This window comes from Chrysoperla carnea, chromosome 4 (genome assembly GCF_905475395.1).
Source record: "Chrysoperla carnea chromosome 4, inChrCarn1.1, whole genome shotgun sequence".
NCBI lineage: Eukaryota > Metazoa > Arthropoda > Insecta > Neuroptera > Chrysopidae > Chrysoperla > Chrysoperla carnea.
In genome coordinates, this window is record NC_058340.1 from 7,856,352 (window position 1) to 7,875,972 (window position 19,621).

At 30.4% G+C, this 19,621-nt stretch overlaps 1 protein-coding gene across 5 annotated transcripts in view; it reads left to right on the forward strand.

Annotated features, from left to right (window-relative positions):
- Positions 1 to 18,529, forward strand: part of LOC123297923 (leucine zipper putative tumor suppressor 2 homolog) — a 167,003-nt gene extending 148,474 nt beyond the window's left edge. For all 5 annotated transcript variants that reach the window (XM_044879755.1, XM_044879756.1, XM_044879757.1 and 2 more), the window contains 5 exons: positions 7,552 to 7,788; positions 15,460 to 15,595; positions 15,678 to 15,885; positions 16,623 to 17,109; positions 17,691 to 18,529. In XM_044879755.1, the coding sequence (XP_044735690.1) occupies positions 7,585 to 7,788; positions 15,460 to 15,595; positions 15,678 to 15,885; positions 16,623 to 17,109; positions 17,691 to 18,398 (1,743 nt within the window). In that variant the 5' untranslated portion in view covers positions 7,552 to 7,584 and the 3' untranslated portion in view covers positions 18,399 to 18,529. The remainder of the gene's footprint in view (positions 1 to 7,551; positions 7,789 to 15,459; positions 15,596 to 15,677; positions 15,886 to 16,622; positions 17,110 to 17,690) is intronic.
- Positions 18,530 to 19,621: the final 1,092 nt, after the last annotated feature.

Genomic DNA, 19,621 nt, shown 5'->3' on the forward strand with positions numbered 1-19,621 from the left:
AAGTGATAACAAAAACTTAGTCGGATTTCCTATTGGGTATATTTTTATGCCATGTATATGAAATATACCAAGGTATATTAAGTCTAGTCCCAAGTTTGTAACGCTTAAAAACATTGATGCTATGAACAAAATTTTGGTATAGATGTTCATAAAATCACCTAACTAGTCCATTTCCGGTTGTCTGTCTGTCTGTCTGTCTGTCGTCTGTCGTCTGTCCGTCTGTCACCATGATTACTCAAAAACGAAAAGAAAAATCAAATTTTTACAGCGTACTCAGAACGTGAAAAGTGAGGTCGAGTTCGTAAATGAGCAACATAGGTCAATTGTGTCTTGGGTTCGTCGGACCCATCTTGTAAACCGTTAGAGATAGAACAAAAGTTTAAATGTAAAAAATATTTCTTATAAAAAAATAAACAACTTTTGTTTGAAACATTTTTTCGTAAACATCACTGTTTACCCGTGAGAGCTTATATTATGCGCAAATTGTAGTATTATATCAGTTACATGTGTGTTACATGTATGTATGTGTAATCAACACTGTCTATACATGGTATTTCAACAATTTACTCAGTTAATTGTTTGGTTTCACTTGTTTCATCTAATATAAATAAAGTAATTCCGTTTTATTGAATCAAATTGTACCTACTTAGATACGTACATATTTATATGTAGTAGATATGTGAGATATTCACATAACACAGGTAACATGTAAGGTGTGAGGTCCGTTAAATATTTTTCTTGTTTTTAATAAAGAATTACGTATAGGTACTTAACTATGATTATTTATATGTATAATTATGTAATATAATATATTATAAAGATTTTAAATAAGTTTATTTACTTCTGTTCATTAGTTACAATTATATTATTTTATATTAAAGATATATTTTTAATCATTTTATAAAAAGAAGATTAGGATTCCTCAAACAATCTAGTTAAATAGAAGAAGTCTTATAATAGAGGATCGGATAAAATTTTTTTTAATATTCACTTTAAATGAAGAATTCTTACTTCACGAATAAAAAAGCGAAGTTGGTTTTTAAAAATTTCTATACTTACGTGAAGTCAAAAAACAAACGATTGCCTCATCAACACTGTCGATACATGGTATTTCAACAATTAACTCAGTCAATTGTTTGTTTTCACTTGTTATAGATATAAAGAACATCTGAAACAATTGAATGTAATTTTTCCAAGGATTAAAATTGCTAATTTCCATAAGGATAAACGTACCTTTTTCGTAATACACAATTTATTGAATCTAAATTCAATATTTGCAATTCTTTACCTTCGTGGACGTAGAAATCCGGCGGGCTTCCCGTTTGTAGAAAAGTTACAAAAATCGATTTTCAAAATTTCAACTTTAGGACCGTAGCTCCCAAGCGAAGGAAATTTGGAAGACTGTACAACTACTGAAATATAAGAGAAAGTTGCTTAAGCAGGCTTTTTGTCAGCCCCCTACAGCTTGTTAGTTTTTCTATTAACTAACGACAAAGTTAATTTTTCACTAAGAGCCCTTTTCGTGCCATTACAAAATTGAAAAGTCTTAGCGATACAGGTGTGTTTTGCAATTTATGGGAGTTAGGAAATAGTTTTTAGGTTTTCAATTCGTGTACGAAAAGCGGGTAATTCAATCATATAGCGTGTTTGGTTGTGGTGCAGGGCCACGAGAAATGCTATTGTTGTCAAGGTCGGGAAAATTGTGTAGAATGCTATTTGTGTTATATAGAACGGCAAGATTTATAACACGGTCGTGAAACTATAAACTACTTTGCGGTGATGTTTGAAGAATGGTTCGTTGAAACATTGGTAATATGCTGGCGACCTTTTTGATTCCTTCAATTGTAATAACGAATAATAAAGCATAAAAATTAATCGAATATCTACATCATTTTCAATCTTTTCAGATACATCTGTCTGCTTAGGGGCTGAAAAGTATTTGAGTATTTCCATAGTTGAAGGAATGAACCGCGTGGATTACATTTCAAAAACACAGTTTTATCACTTCATTTATGTTTGATCTTTCACAGATCGTATTCAAATATGTTTTGAATTTTTGGTTGGCTAAATTTTTTCTCTTGTTTTAATTAAAACTATTGTGCTTTTCAATCCCTTCCGAGGTAGACGTGAAGAGATGAATCACTCTGACCAGTCATAAAAAGACCTCAATACAAGAAGACTTTTTAAAAATTTAATATCGACTTTGAAGATCGAACATGTATGAAGATATAAAACAACATATTGTAATAAAGTGAGTCTGGTTTCGTGGGTAGTTGCAGGGGTCTAGAAGAATAGGTATAGTTAATTCTGACATCTAAGACGGCTGAGTTAATAACAAACATAGTACATGGTTACCATGGAAATGGTATATATGTAAAAGTGAAGAGAATATAGAAAATATGGAGATGATCTCCGGATCACGGACAGTCGGTGTTAAATAGTATGGTTGTAAAAAATATTTTAAATAGATCTTGTGTGGAACAATTAATGTACCATAGAATTAAACATTACAGTAGTAGTTTTCGAAGAATTCACCTTGTGATCTTTTATTGTATCGAACATACGGGAGTAGATCTCGTTACAATATAATATAAAAAAAGGCGTTAATCCTGATGTCGAATTGGTCATATGACCCATTAAAATGTAAAACTAGACTTGATTACAATGATTAAAATTGTAAATTTCGATAATTAAAAAAAATTACAAAATTCTTTCAAGTTTATTTCAGACTTATTGTGATGTTGAGCTTTCTTAAGACTATTAAGGAGGACATCCTGTTTATTTATTAATATAAAATTAAACCTACATATCGGCACGTATCTTGTAAATATATTTTTGATGTCATAGTCATAAGCTATAATATAAAAATGTGAATAACAAGTTTCTGGATAATTTAGCTTTTAAGCATGTCATGTACAATAATAAAATATAAAGATGTATATTTATTACATAATGTTTTAATAATAATAAAACCATAATCAGATTTTCGATTTTAAAGATTACCATTTTATACTGTGTTATTTAAAATTTACAACAAGTATTTTACATTTTACATCAACAATTGTTACACATTTACATTATTATTTATCATATAAATTTAAAATACATGATGGTTATTACATCGTATACCCTACCAAGCGAATGGTCGGCCCTATTCAAAAAGTAGAGTGAAGTTCTAAAATTATAAACTTCTTATCATTTGATTATTTTTTTCCAATTTTAACATTTCCTGGAATACTTACGTGCAATGTTCAAAAAGTAAGTTTTATGAAATTTTCGGAAAAAGTTTCTGTTGATCATGGATCATAAATCATTAATTCCAAAATTACAGAAACATTTTTGGATGGTAAAAGTGTTTTTTCCCGATAAAGCTTTGTTAAATAAATTTCAGTTTTTATTATTCAATTTCAATTATGTCAATTGAGAAACTATCGAAATTTCAAGCGTTATTTAATGAAGCTCTATCTTTTTATGGTATATCGGATGTTCTAGAGTTTTCTAATCAAAATTTTGTCAAAATATGTTAAAGTCATTGATAAAATATTAAGAATAGAAAGATTTATTTCTCCGGTTCTAGATGAGATAAAATAAATCAAGGTATAAATTTGGCTAATCTAAAATAATTCTAGTTTCGAAAACTTACCACTTTTTCGAAGTTCGAATTTTTCTTAGTTAACTCAGAAGTCGAGGTATTGACCAAACTTACAATGGATGGTATTTTTAGATTAAACTGACCACAATCTACAAGATCTTTTTTTTTTAAATAACTGTATTTTTTGCCATAAAAATTCAATTTTCCGGAAATGATTGATTTTGGCGCCGGAATTGTTGCTATTAAAAAAAACCAAAAACGAGGTGAAACAACCTAAAAACTACTATCTTTCCCAACATAATTTATTTTTAGAAACAACTTCCTACTCGTAATAAAACATTCAAAAAAACACGACAAAAATGTTTATATGGACCTCATGACCTTTAAATGTCCTCTAGCTACAACTTTGAACTTTTTTAGCCTTTCGCAAAAAAATCAAGAAAATCTACCAGGAGGGCTAATACCGAATTTCAGCTCGTTTAAATTAAAGAAAGACCCTGGAGGTGTCTTGACTCGGGAAATCAATAATTAAGTCGTGTTCTAAGAGTTCTAAACACTCTGCTTCCTCGCGAAGGCCTTGGATAAATACATTTGTATATATTTTCGGAGAAAACATGACTTAAATTTGGTGTCCAACCGAAACAATTTTTTTTTCCGAGTTCGAAATCGATATTTCAGGTTTTCCCCTAGTTTTAAACAAAATGAAAATATATTAGAAGGTGTTCAAATGAGTATTATTTCCTGAAATTTTTTGTTGTTCTTCAGGTTGAACTAAATGCTTGATACTATTTTAATAAGTGAAAAATATTTCGATTTATTATCTGGAAATATTTTCACAAAATTAATCCCAACATTCGATCGTACATTACCAAACAAAAATTATTATTTGAACTAAACTAAAGCTATTATTTTACTATACCTGACAATATCGACTATACTTCTTCTAATATGTTTTTGAACTTTTGTAATACCTTGTTTGTTGAACAATTGGAATGAAAATTTAATAAAAAATAATTGCCCGTATAAAAAAGTGATAAATAACTATAATCTATCAAAGGTGATGATTTATGATTAGTTTGGTGTCTCACAATGCATCTGAAGACGATCATTTATCATCTTATTGTTAGTACGTAAATATTATTAAGTCTTATTACATTTATGTACCTACATCTATACTATACATACTGCTTTAACAAGTCTTTTTATTGGTGCTTCAATCAGGAGTAAAATCATTTAATACTTACTTACTTCTATAAAAAGTAATCACTTTTTCCATGCAAACTTACGCGAATTTAATGTGTTGAAAAAGATAACATAAATATAACTTTTTTAATGACTCAAAAAAACCGACTCCGAAGTTTAATAAGCCATGTCATCGGAGATCTTTAGGTCTATACGTTGTAGAGAATAGTGGGTCAAAAGTTTAACTGTGAGCCTCCGATTATACGACTCATGGAACATCGGAGTCGGATAACAAAAATTTTGTGTTCAAGTTTATATTCAAGAATTAAAAATGGCAGCAAAAAACTACAACAAGCAGGTCTTGCATGCGGATTAGAAACTAATATAAAAGAACAATTAAATCTTATGGAAATGACAGCTGAAAATTGTGAAAATTGGACAAAAGGAAGAATAAAAAAACAAGTGCAGGAATACTATCTAAAAAAAGTATTACATGAAGTGAACTCTATGGTATCAATGCAGATGTTTTCATGCATACCCCATTTCGAAACTGGCGCACCATATCTAAATATATTAAATAGAGACCAGAGGAGAATCCTAGCTTCGTTCAGACTAAACACTTACGCCTGGAACAATGTACGAAATTCATTAGGAGACAAGATGTGTGTTTTATGTGGTGGGCTAGAGTCTGGACAACATTTACTTATGGATTGTGAAGGTACCAGAGGAACAGAAAGAGATAGGGTTTCTGCAATGGGATTGAATAACCTAACGAACATTTTAAATGTTTCTGAGTATGATAAAGCAATAGTAGTGACGACTTATATTAATTTCATTCTATCGAAGAGGAAAAGTTTGTTGTTTTGATGGCCAGGTTTGATGCTTTACACACATTAAAAATATGACAATTAAGATTTTAAATATAAAGAATTTTATGTTATTTTATTTAGTTTTATTTTATTTTTCATATATTGTAACACAAAATGTAATTTTGTAATGATTGATTTGCTTTTTGTATATCAATAAAGAATATATATATATACAATGCATCTGAAGACGATCATTTATCATCTTATTGTTAGTACGTAAATATTATTAAGTCTTATTACATTTATGTACCTACATCTATACTATACATACTGCTTTAACAAGTCTTTTTATTGGTGCTTCAATCAGGAGTAAAATCATTTAATACTTACTTACTTCTATAAAAAGTAATCACTTTTTCCATGCAAACTTACGCGAATTTAATGTGTTGAAAAAGATAACATAAATATAACTTTTTTAATGACTCAAAAAAACCGACTCCGAAGTTTAATAAGCCATGTCATCGGAGATCTTTAGGTCTATACGTTGTAGAGAATAGTGGGTCAAAAGTTTAACTGTGAGCCTCCGATTATACGACTCATGGAACATCGGAGTCGGATAACAAAAATTTTGTGTTCAAGTTTATATTTTTGAATATTCACGCAGTTATATGCAACTGGAAAATTAAAACAAACATAAAAATTTGATTTCATAATAAAAGTATGTTATATATATTACAAATATGAGCAGTATGAACTGTTTGTGTGTTTTATATGCACAAAATTACAGAATAAAACACGAAGAGGTTACATATAATAGAGTCGCTTACATAGAACAGAAGTGACGAAGTTGGTTGCGTCCTAGACCGAATACCCGAACTCGAGTCCCAACTTCTGTGTAAGTTTTTTTTTGTTTCTGTATCAACGCCTGTGAGATAGGAACTACTTTTCTCGCTTATTTTCATTACCATACTCATTTTTTATTATCATTTTTTATTATCACACTCATTTTCAATCAAAACAGGCTAAAAAGAGTTATCTACATCATTTTCAACCAATCAAATTAGCCAAATTACTGACAAAATGTAAACCTATGTAAACTATTAACAAGTTAAAAACTATAGTAGTCCCATCAAGTTAGGTGAAATTTACTGAAGTTTTGAGTACAACAATGCCATCTTTGCCAATATTAGAGAAAAAATAAGCTGATCCAATGTTACAGGGATCGGTTGAAAATTTTATGCTTAACAACTTCTATTAAAAGTTTTTTTCTTAATAATAACTTTTTAAGAAAAAATAAAAAAACCACCAAAAAGGATAAAGTTTATACACACAAATCCATCGGAACTTTTACGCCAATATCTTTAAACAGACCTATTTTTACGTTAAAGTGCGTAGTTTCGAATAAATTGAAAAAAATTGTGGAATATCGTTGATTTTTCCGAAATCAACTATCGTGCTCATACCTACATCCTTAATTAATCGGACACAAAGGATTTTATTTTCAATAATTTATTAAGGTTTTAACTTAAATTTAAATATTTTGTTTTTTAATTTCCACCGACTAGTTTAGAAACCTATAAAAACATATCATCCATCTACCGTTTTCCCATAGGACCAATGTTAAATATGCCGACTTTTGAAGTCATTTATTTATTTAAATAATCGGAAAACCAACCCTAAAATTTTCCAAAAAGATTTAGACTTAGTCCAACTTTATATAAAAAAAATCAAGCTCTTTATTGAAAATTCCCCTGGCGCTCATACATCCTTAAGTGGGATAATGAAGGGCTTTGACTTATATAAAGAACAAAAAAAATTGAAACAAATATAAAAATTTGCTTTCTTGCTCCAAATAATTCTTCCAAGAAAACTGTTTTTGCAATTTTGCAACTTGACATTAATTTATTTATTTATTCAAAAAATTCAAATTACATATTCATTATATTAATTGTAATTATTTTGTTACAGATGTCTTAGATCAATGACTAATCACATATAATAATGGGAACAGTGGATAGTGGAAACGAAACACTCTTCTCAGATGATTCATCATGTGATATTTTGGATACATCATCCGGATCAGCGTGCTCCAGTGGTGAGCCAAGCACTGCCGCTGATCCAGATGCAACAAATAGTGATCAAGAAAATTCTGCAGCAATTGTAGCTCCACCTAAAATTCAATCCTGCAGTGGTGTTCTTGGAAAGGTATTTTGTACACTTTTTAATCGAAAATTTGTAGTTGAATTGTTTATATATTTTCAAATCCTGTGTAAAATGGGAGTATTGCAAGTTTGAAGGCGATGCGTGTATGTGGATTACTTTAATTCAACTCAAAATGTATACGGAATGTTCGATTTACATCTAGGCATATAAATATCACTAGTATGACAGAGTACATGCGTTAAACAATGCATCTAAGTAAGAAGTATTATAGATGTTATATGAAATAGCAAAAGTGACTTGTATCGTGGCTTATCTGTTGTAGTTCATCTATTCAACTAAGAAACTTTCACTCTTCAAGCGTCTTGCAACTACCTCAACGCGTATCAAAGCTTCAACACATGTATATAATACCTGTCACTTAGATGCATTGCTTAACGCAAGTATTGTGTCATACTCGTTATATTTATATGCCTAGATGTAAATAGAACATTCTGTATATCTTATAGTCTATAGTACAGAGGGGGGTATGGTTTCGTGAATAACACTCTTACGAAATATAGAAATAGTCATAGAACTATCCATTGAAATGAATCATTAGCACGAGCGAAGCCATGGACAAAAGCTAGTTTTCCAATAAATAAGTGTATGGTTCTACTTTGGTAAATTTGGACTCTCCATAATTAAATGCCATTCCAGGCAAGTGATGCAGTGTTTTACGAAGAACTTGGAGAATCTTAATTTTTTATTAAACAGAAAATTCTGTTTTATAAATGATTTTACGGATAATTAATTAGAAATTATTATTATGCAATACAAAATAGATCGTGAAATTTATAATTTATTTCTTTTCCATAGCAAAAAGAAAAAAAAACACGCCCACAAACTGGTAATTACAGTCAACAGTCTATTGATTATATTCTATATAAGAACTGTTTTACCCTACACAGATGGTTTTCTTTTGATATAAACCATGTAAGAACAGGAAATATATATCGATAATTTTGGGGATAAAGGTTGTCTTTTTGGCTATTTTATGACTATGCTATATTCTCCTGACTGTCTTGGCGATTCTAATTAAAGTTATACTGAATCAGTTCATGCTTTACAGTAAGGTAATTTTTGCTCTACAGTCGAACAACTAAAAAGCCAACCATACACATGTGAAACATTTATATCCTCCGTTGGTCGGATAATAAAATTCAACAAGTTTTTGCGTGATGTAAAACAGTAAGTTAAAACAACAAAATAGATAGCAAGCAAAGCACAGAGATGATATTTAAAAAAATTAAATTTATATTATAATAATAATGAATACATCAGATTATAACGATAATTAATTTATAGCGGAAAATATTATTATAAAAAATACAACATATTAAAACATTCATGTACATATTACTTACGTACAGAGTGATTCATTCAAGTTTTTATAATACTTACATACAAAATTTTATAATTATTTTATATACTTTTTTTTTGTTTTTTATTTTTTTGTGTAGGTAATATTCATCTAATTTTACCATCGTTTTTCTTTAATTTGGCATTTTTGCCTATGCCTGTATAATTTTAAGATTTTGACATAAATATTAAGAAAGTACGAGCAGGATAGATATTAAAAACAAGTGAAAACAAACAATTGACTGAGTTAATTGTTGAAATACCATACATAAATAGTGTTGATTACTCTATCACATTGCACATACATATACAATTACATACTATACAATTAACGCCTAATTTGCGTGTTGTTTACGAAAAAATGTTTCGAACAAAAGTTGTTTATTTTTTTATAAGAAACATTTTTTACATTTAAACTTTTTTTCTATTTCTAACGGTTTACAAGATGGGTCCTGCTAACCCATAGGCCAAGACCCAATTGACCTATGTTGCTCATTTACGAACTCGACCTCACTTTTTACGTCCTAAGTACGCTGTAAAAATTTCAGCTTGATATCTTTTTTCGTTTTTGACTTATCGTGCCCACAGACGGACGGACGGACGGACGGACAACCGGAAATGGACTAATTAGGTGATTTTATGAACACCTATACCAAAATTTTGTTGGTAGCATCAATATTTTTAAGCGTTACAAACTTGGGACTAAACTTAGCATACCTTACATAATAATAATAATAATAATAATAAAATATATTTGTTTATAATCTTACAGCGATTGTAACAAATAGAGTTCAGTTTGCAATTAACAAAATAGTAATGTCTTTTAACATGTATCAAAATCAAAAAAAATAAAATAATAATAATAATAATAAACACAAAACAAAACTGGTTGGCGTTTTGCTAATACTATAACTTAAAGTTTAATTACTCGTCCAGTACAAATGCACGGAACCGAAAAGCCGACACTGTAAATCTAAAAATGTCATTAATTTTTTCAACACACTCAATATTAAACAGGTGATACAGATCATTAATATTGGAAATTTGACTTAGGTATTTGTCCAAATATTGTAATCTATAACTTGTATATAAAGGACAACGAACAAAGAAGTGGTTAAAGTCATCCGGCTCTTGTAGATTACAAATTGGGCAATTTTGATCACTGTTCAGTTCGTATTTGAGACCATTTACAAGCAAACGGAAACGAAACCGGCTCGCAGTCCTAATTTGGCAAATTGTTCTGAGCTTGACGATGGGGCAACGAAACTCAAGCAACGAGTGTGTATTGCAGTTGAATAAATGTCGATACATGCTGCTGTAATTGGATGAATTCATTGAAATTAAATCATTTTCATGAAGTTTTCGTTTGTAGCCTTCCAGTACAGTATTCATCGATCTTTTGATATTTATTATAGATTGATCGTTCCAAAGATCCTGGTTTTCAGAAAAATGTAGAAGTGTTTGTAATTGTGAGCACCAGTTTCCACCTGTTATGTTTTCTGGACAAGAATGCAAGTCCCTCAGGCGCAAATAACATAGTTTAATTAAACTGTGTTCTGGAGAGTTTAGTACGTGTAGCCAGTACCTATACATTCTTTTGAACTAATTAGGTGATTTTATGAACACCTATACCAAAATTTTGTTGGTAGCATCAATATTTTTAAGCGTTACAAACTTGGGACTAAACTTAGCATACCTTACATATTACATATATGCATGGTATAAAAGTTAGCCTCTTCCCAAAATTTGGCCGAATTGATTATCAAAATCCGGTAGATTTACCCAACTAATTTGAAATATTGAATCATCCAATGTTTTAGTATAGATATAATAATAGCAGCAATAAGAATTTCTAATATTTTTATTAAGATCTGATTGTAAGCCGATCAAAAGTGAAAGTAAAAAATTAAAATAGATAATATAATGATTTTAATAATAATAATAATAACATACGTATGCACATCATATTTAAATGAACGCGTTACTATACCTACAGCTAGATACACATTGATGATTATTCAATTAGATTAAATTTTCAATTTACGGTTAATTATTACTTCATATGTTATTCTATTTAAATTTTCTCATGTGAATAATTATGATCGATATATTTTCTGCAATTATAAAATGTGTGTTATTGGAATGACTCGGACAATCAGTCCTATGTCAAAATTTTGTACATGTACTAAACCTATTGTTTTGACTCTGAAGCACACTCTTTTTTTCAAGATATTTACCTCGGGTAGCCTATCCTGACCGAGACATGAAAAAATTTATTTGGTTTTCAGAAATGTTTTACAATAATTTAATGAATGGGAAAGTTGTAGGCCTATTCTCAAAATAGTCGTACCCATCACGGTTTGTAAATTTTAAGGTTTTTAATTTTTTTTAATGTAATTTTATTTGATTCAATTCACATTTTGATTGAAAGATGAAAGAAATTTTTTTTTAAGTTGTATAAAAGCGCACATTTATTAGACTGTCCTCGTCAAGGTTGTAACTTCTTTAGCACATACTTTTCAAGTTGCAATAATAATAACTTAAGGTGAAGGCTTCGTTTTAGTGTGTGGTGTGTATAAAGCAGTGTCAAGACGATCAATTTTTAGGTTCATTTTATTTTAACAATGAGACTCAATAACATGTTAACACTTATATGGAAGGACATAATTTTAAAAATTCTATCGTGGTAGATTAAACATAATCATCCGACTGACTTAGGAATATAGAAGAAAGTATGTATTTGGATGAATGTGCAGATTGTTTTGAGTGAAAACACGTCGATTTGGGTATCGACTGGAAAGTTCTAAAATAGTACCTACAAAATGTAGGTTTCATTCCTTCGAAATTTAAAATGGCACTTCCTACTTTGTGATACCTAATTTGAAAAGGCATCAAATTCTGTCTTTAACCATGATAAAAAATGAAATCTATCGATTGGTTCTTAAAATAGGCTGCACAGAAGATGGAGGGTATGAATTCAATCTTCTGGGTAGCCTATTTATAGAACCACCAATCGATTTCATTATTTTTATATCATGATCGAAGAGAGAATGCCCTTTATGGTGGGTGGGGGTGAAGGAAGGAAAAAATTTTCCAGGCGACATTTTGGAACTTTCCCGTCGATACTAAATCGGCGTGTTTTCATTCAAAACAATTATCACATCAAGTCAAAAGTTATTAAGGGTGGATACCATTCATCTTCTGTGTAGTCTATCTTGAGAACCAATCGATCGATTTCATTTCTTTTTTTTTATGTACTTCATCTAAGTACCACTTGTATTCCAAATCCTTAACCGAATCACACTATGAGTGATACTGGAGAGGCATTTGATCTTTTAGTATCAGCAAGTGGTTATCCTATGGTATGGTTTTCTATGGTTGTCCATTAGGTTTGCACGAGGTTAATGCCCGGATAGTTCCTAACAAAGTCAGCCATGGCTGCATACCTTCCCCTTCCTTTCTTTTTCCCTATCCCTTTTAATGACATGTTATGTACAATATTGTATTGTTTAAAATTGAATGAATTAGAGATATATTTGAGATATATACTAGCGCCACCAAATGATTGCGCTAATTATCATATATCATGCGTTAAATGGTTTTATTTAGTTCCAAGTCACTTACTTTGAGGCGCTGTTTTACACCATTTACGCCATGTACATACTCTATCTATATGTTATATAGAGTTAAATCAAAACAAAGTGGCACCGAGCAAGAGAGAGTGTATGATGTATATGTATGTGCACTCGTATCTATACTCTCTCTTGTTCAGTGCCACTTAGTTTTGATAGAACTCTATCTATGTGAAGAATGAACCCAGGCAATAATTTCATATGTCTATGTGCAGCTTTAATGTTGGTTGAGTTGGTGGCTATTTTGTTTGAAAAAGGTGGCATTGTTTATTCGTAACAACAAAGTTTTTTAGTCGCTGTCGTAAGTTTTAAAGTTGTTTGTTTGTATATATTTTTCGTTTTGGTTGTTTCGTTTATAGGTAAGTTGTATATTTATAACCAAGAACCATGAACCAACAAACAAACCAACAACAACAACATATCTATAACCAAACCATTTTATTCGTCTGGTGGAGTAGTTATGGATGGATAATATAATATTGTTGATTTGACTGGCCTTGTAAATCACTAAAGTATGTAAGGGGATTTATCAAGAAGTCTGATCAGGTAGTTGATGAGTAGTTTTCAGTTCATCGTTACTTCTTAGGCGCTCTTGTTTTTAAAATTCACATACACTCTTACACATATACGTTATTTATGCTCTTGATTCATATTTGTGCGACCACATTTAGAGGAGAACTATTACAACCCTATCACACGAGATTTATGAATTACATTAAACATTTCGCGATTGTTACGATGTGTAACCTTGGCGTCGTATCCACAAACTTTAATCTTGAATTAATTGATACAATCCAGATTTAGAAAATTCTCAGAAAGTATAATTTCCTTTACACGTACCTCGTTACGTAATAATGGAGCGGCTATTACAGAATATAGGTTGCAATGCGAGGCAAGCATGCTGAACGCTTGGGTTTAGCAGTACGCCAATCACGACGACTGCATAAACTATTACAGTTAGAATGAGGAAGAAAATTTGACTCATTTCCTCTGTCACTACCCACCTCTCGCAAAGAAAGGACACACTTGGATAAGCCAATCCTTGACAGCCTAACGTAATTTAAATATGTCGATGCCAAATCTCTTTTGCTATTCCTGAACAGTTATAAATTATTCAAAAAATTAGAGGCTCCCTGGAAGGGACCTTTCTTCGAGTATCAATTTGAGGCTTAAGCTTAAGTGTGTCCCACTCGGACTGTCGATCTAACCTAACTTAACCAAAAATTACTTAAAGTCAGAACTACTGGGGAATCTAATCATTTAAAAGGTGTCTTTATTTGTAGTTAAGAGTTAAATTCCATTTTGACTTAACTCTGATTTAAGAAAAAACGTGTAAAATTAAATAAGAAAATTATTTCCCGTTATTTTTAGTAAACTTGTGTAAGTTACTTTAAAAATTGTCCTATTTAATATTTTCCAGACTATTTCTGGAACTCTCTGTACATAATAATGTGTGCTTGAACCATATTAATTTATTATATTATATACCTTCACTTGTTTTTGTATAATGTTGGTTTGCTGTTTCTACGCCCCAAGCATTTTAAATGGTAAAACAATCTTCTAATAACTTACCTACTATCCATTTTTTTAATACAAATTTTAAGCATTCCGTTTCACAAGTTATTCACAAAAATTATTAATCAAAAGCCAGGTTCTCCAATTTTCTCTAGGCCTTGGACTTCTTAGTATATAAGAAAGGCAGGAAAAACGTATTTATCCTCTATAAAAATATACAAGTATAACTTTTCGAATTACGATACCTTTCTGTTGGGAAGTAAGGTTGTTTAAAGGTAAAATTCAATGTCAGAGATATAATGATTCCTCCTACTAATACTTGAATTGAGCTAGTTTTTCGGCAAAAATTTTCACCACACTGAAAACTTTTTCTGCATTTTTAACAACCTTGAATTCACCAAATCCAGAAAGAAAATTTACGTATTGTATCCTTGAGGTATTCTCTCTTCCCGTCACTCTAACATTAAAATTTCACTAATTCACTAAAAAGGGTTCGAAAAATTTGAACAGTGAGGGCACAAAATTTACTGACGCTCTAACGAATCAAATGCAGAAAACCGCATTAAAATCCGTTTTACTGTTCTAACTTCAGTGCTTCGTTTCCGCGACTATTACGGCATAAACAATAAACGTAATTAATAATTATTACTGTGCCAGTATATGTTGTAAATCTGCCGTAATATAAATAATCAATTTAGCTATGAATGAAATACATAATTTAAATTTTTTACGAACAATTTCATCGTATTTAGTATTAAATATCACTTAAATCATTAATTTAGAAAAATTAAGTTATATTAAAAAAAATTTATTGTATTCATATGAATTTCTAGTAGCTCAGTGGGTTACAGCGTAACCAACTAAAGTCCCAACAAAAGGTCACTTTGTTGATACACTTGAAATTAAATGATACCTAAATTGAAAAATTTCATTATTATTAATTGAAGAAAAATTAAAATGTGATTTTAAGTAATAATTTAAAATTAATTAAATTGTCGATCCGGACCATGCTTATAATGGTACCACACTTAATCAACTTTATTCAAAAAATTAACTTTATTAGATAAAATCGGCAATTATATATCTGTGCAAATAAAAATATTTAAGTATCTTGTAATGAATTACCGTAAGCAAACAAATCACCAATATCAACTTTATTTCTTTTTAGGGGAAAGTAGTTATACGTCCAATTGCTTTTAAACCTATTGGAATGACACCAGCAGCCCGTTTTGGAAATGCCGGTGAACGTTATGGTTCAACGCCGATTCTCCCACGTGCTGGATCTCATCTAACGTTTTATGGAAGTATGTATCATGTGATTTGGTTTTAACATTTTATTTTATGTAACAAAATATTAAATTAAATTTTTTAATTTGTTGGTAATAGGTAGCAATGACTTAAGACTTCAACGAAATTCCAATTATTCATTGGATAGAAAATTAATATCATCGTGTACTTCAACCTCATCGTCACCGCCGTTAGGAATGGCATCATTGTCATCATTACCATTATCTTCTGGTCGAAAAATAAATTATGATAGTTTAGAAAGTGTTAGAAAATCTCCCACCTCAACGTTGAATAGTCATAGTAACAGGTAAATATTTAATCTGATATTTATATTATTACCGTGAAAGTTTGGATGGATGATTGTTTGGATTTGGATGAAATTTTGGCACAGAGATAGATTATAGTCTGAAATAGCAAATAGGCTCCTTTTTGTCCCGACAAAATGTATGGTTCACATGGTATAGATTTGTTTTAATTTTTCATAGAGCCAAGGATCGACATGATTTTTTCATAGGTAGTGGTGTTTAGGGATCAGAAAATGGCATAGACTAATTTTTATCGCGGAAAAATGCACGGTTCTTATGGCACAGCCTTCCACAAGTGAAATAATTTTTAAAATAGTTGTATTTTTTAATAAATAAAACAGTAGTGACGTATTAACCTCCGCTGAGGCTATAAGCCATTCGGTTTCTATGGAAATTTGCGTTATACCTAATATAGTAAAAGCCAGCTGAGAAACAAACCATTTATCATTATTGAAAAATCAATTTAAAAAAATGATTTATCGAAAAAAAATAAAATAAAATAATTGCAACTTCTCTATTTTTGTTTTTTTTACAAAATGGTTATTATTAAAATTGTTTTTTTGGACATGTTGTTGAGCAAAAGTGTAAAATGACATCATCAAAGTTTAAATTAAGGCGATGGAACATTTATTTATTCATATGCTTTGCCATCAAATTTTTAATTCGAAATAGTTAGTTAGGTTACTTTCAATCCTTCACATTTTCCATAATTTGATGAAAATTATTATTTTTGTTACAGAAATAAGTCATCATCAACATATGGTCTTCTGACAAGTGTCGGAGGATGTAGTATGATAGATTTAACACCATCTCCTTCAGATTCTGGTGTATCAGAACTTGAAGCAGCATTAAGAGATCGTGATTCTGAATTGGCATATTTACGACAAACAATGGAGCATAACGAACAAGTTATATTTCGTGTTTACCAAGAAAAAGAACGGGTTTGGGAACGTGAACTAAGGCGTATGAAAACTGTACATGAGAATAGATTACGTGCTAGCGCTCAAAAAGCACATAAACTAGAACAAATGCTTATGATGCAAACATATCAATTACAACAAGAAAAGAAACGATTAACAACTGAAAATGATCGAGTTTGTAGAGAAGCAACCGAATTACATCAAGAAATTGATTTATTACGTAGTCGATTAGAAGAAACGGAATGGGGTTTATGTCAAAAAACTGGTGAAATATCATTGTTGAAATCTCAATTAAAAGAAGCTCAGGTAAGTGTAATTTGGATGTCGGAGGACATCCGGTAGGAACTATATTCCTTGTACCTTGGTACATTATAAATGTAGCGCTTACTTTTTTTATTTACAAGATATTTTTCTGTATATTTAACGTAGTAATTTTAGTCAAATACTTGTTTGTTTCAGGAATTTAATTTTATGGCTACTTTTAGTTTTTACTGTATGAAATAATTGTAGTATTAGTTTAAAAGGACATACTTTTGATTTAGTAGTCAACCCAATATGTGAGGTGTACATTACGTTTGGTTTGATCAGGATATTTATTGTGACATAACATTAAAATTTCATTGTACTCTTACTTTATATTATCTCTGTTTTCTTTAACTTCTGATATCTTTCACAACTAAATTTTTTTCAATGCTAAAACATACAATTTTGATAAAAATACAAATTGAGTTTATAAAAAATCTCATGGCAAGCTAAATTTACGTTTAGTAAAAAGGCGTTTAGTAGTTGGCTGTAACATATACATTCATTAGTTCACTTTAAATTACGTGATTTTTCTTATTTAAATTTATTATAAAAATTTACTAAATAATAATTATTTTCCCCAGAATGACAACACCACAAGAGGACATGAATTATTACAACTTCGCGGCGAATTTCGTGATGTTCGTGAGAATTTAGATAGACGAGAAGATGATATGACTTTACTACGTCAAAATTCGCAACAAAAAGAAAAGAAAATTCGGCAATTAGAACAAGAAGTAAAAAAATTAAAAGAACAATTACAAAATAAAGAGAATTCAAATCATCAAAGGCAAGAGCTTTATTCAACAGAAAATAAACGATTACGTGATGAAGTACGTGAATTACGTGAAGAATTATCAGAAGTTGCGATGAGTGAATATGAAGGTATAGAAGATGGACGATCCTTACGCGGACTACACTCATTGAGTTCGTTTGATTCGGATGTCACAGACAAACAATCAAATAACAATAAACTAGAAGTAGACTGTTTAATACAAGATGATTTACTAAATGTATGCCAAAATATTCAACATCAATGTCCAAGCGTTTTGAAATTAATTGATGAAATGAATAAAAAAATGAAAGAATTCGAACAGGAACGTATCACATGGATTGAAGAAAAGGAGAAAGTTTTAAAATATCAAAGACAATTACAATTAAATTATGTTCAAATGTTTCGACGATCACGTGCGTTAGAAACTGAAGTGGAAAGTTTAACGTTGGAATTAGAGTTAATCACAAAAAATAAACAATTATCAACAGTTGAACGTGGCCATGCTGTTGAATTATAAATTATAAAATGCCAGTTTAATTTTAATAATTTTCCCCAAATATACCATTTGAAATTTAAAGGTTAAAATTACTTTTTATTTTGAGACCGTAAAGATACTTAACTTAAAACCTTATGGCGGTGAATTTTTCTTTTTCACTCACTAGAAAGCGATTTCTTAGATTTTCGAAGAATTGATTATATCGGAGGAGAAGGAGCTTCTAAACTAATTTTTCGCAATGAAATATTCAATTAATTGGACATCTAATTTCAAAACTCGTTTAAGTAGGTGGAACATTCCATTGTTTTTTTCGAGATGTAATTTCGTTTAAAAGAATTTCTATTTAAATGAAATTTTATAAAATCGTTATTTGTTATAGGTTTGTTAAATGTATTAGACCACAAGCCCATGCTGAATTTTTTTGGGTGAAATGACCCACTAGGTATCATGTTGAAAAAGATGCTCCTATACATAAAAATAAGTTTAAGAACCATGGCGTTAGTTTTGCGCGGTACAGGTGAGTACAGGTAAAAATATGAACGGTGTACGAATATGTACGGTGTTTATGGATTCTAACTCTGCATAGGTATTCGAAGCGAATAACATAAATTTCGTATAGAAATAAACCCGGTATCTTCGGTACCAGCAGTTAAACAAAGTTTTTGATCCCCCGTCAATTTCCGAAGCCCTACTCTTTTATTTCTGTGCGGAATTTATGTTATTCGTTCGAATATTCATGCAAAGTTAGTACCCAGAACGCCGTACATATTTGCTGGCGCGGGGGTGAGACATCAAGAGGTGTGACATTCATATTCTCAACTGTATTCACCTGTACCTCGCAAAACTGACGGGTCTTTTCATCAAAATTTCAGCATGGGCTTGTGGTCTATATATTATTGAAGTTATGTCAGCAAAATTGACTTGACATCATATTTGGAATATGATGGCTAAGTCCAATATGTTACATTTTTAATCGAATACACATCAAAGTGATAAGCGACAAACTATAAGCAACAAAATATTTCAATAATTATGATTTCAAATAGTTTATTGGACAATTCTGTCCTCTTATCGCTCGTCGCCTGTTGCTCTAATATGAATTCAGTATTAGGAATATTAACCAAGGTTTATTTATTCTTAAAACATTTTAATTGCCAATTAAAATTATTACTAAGTAATTAATTAATTTGGTTCCATTACCTTTGATAAATTACCATTTTTATTGTTGGTTTTTTACCTATTTT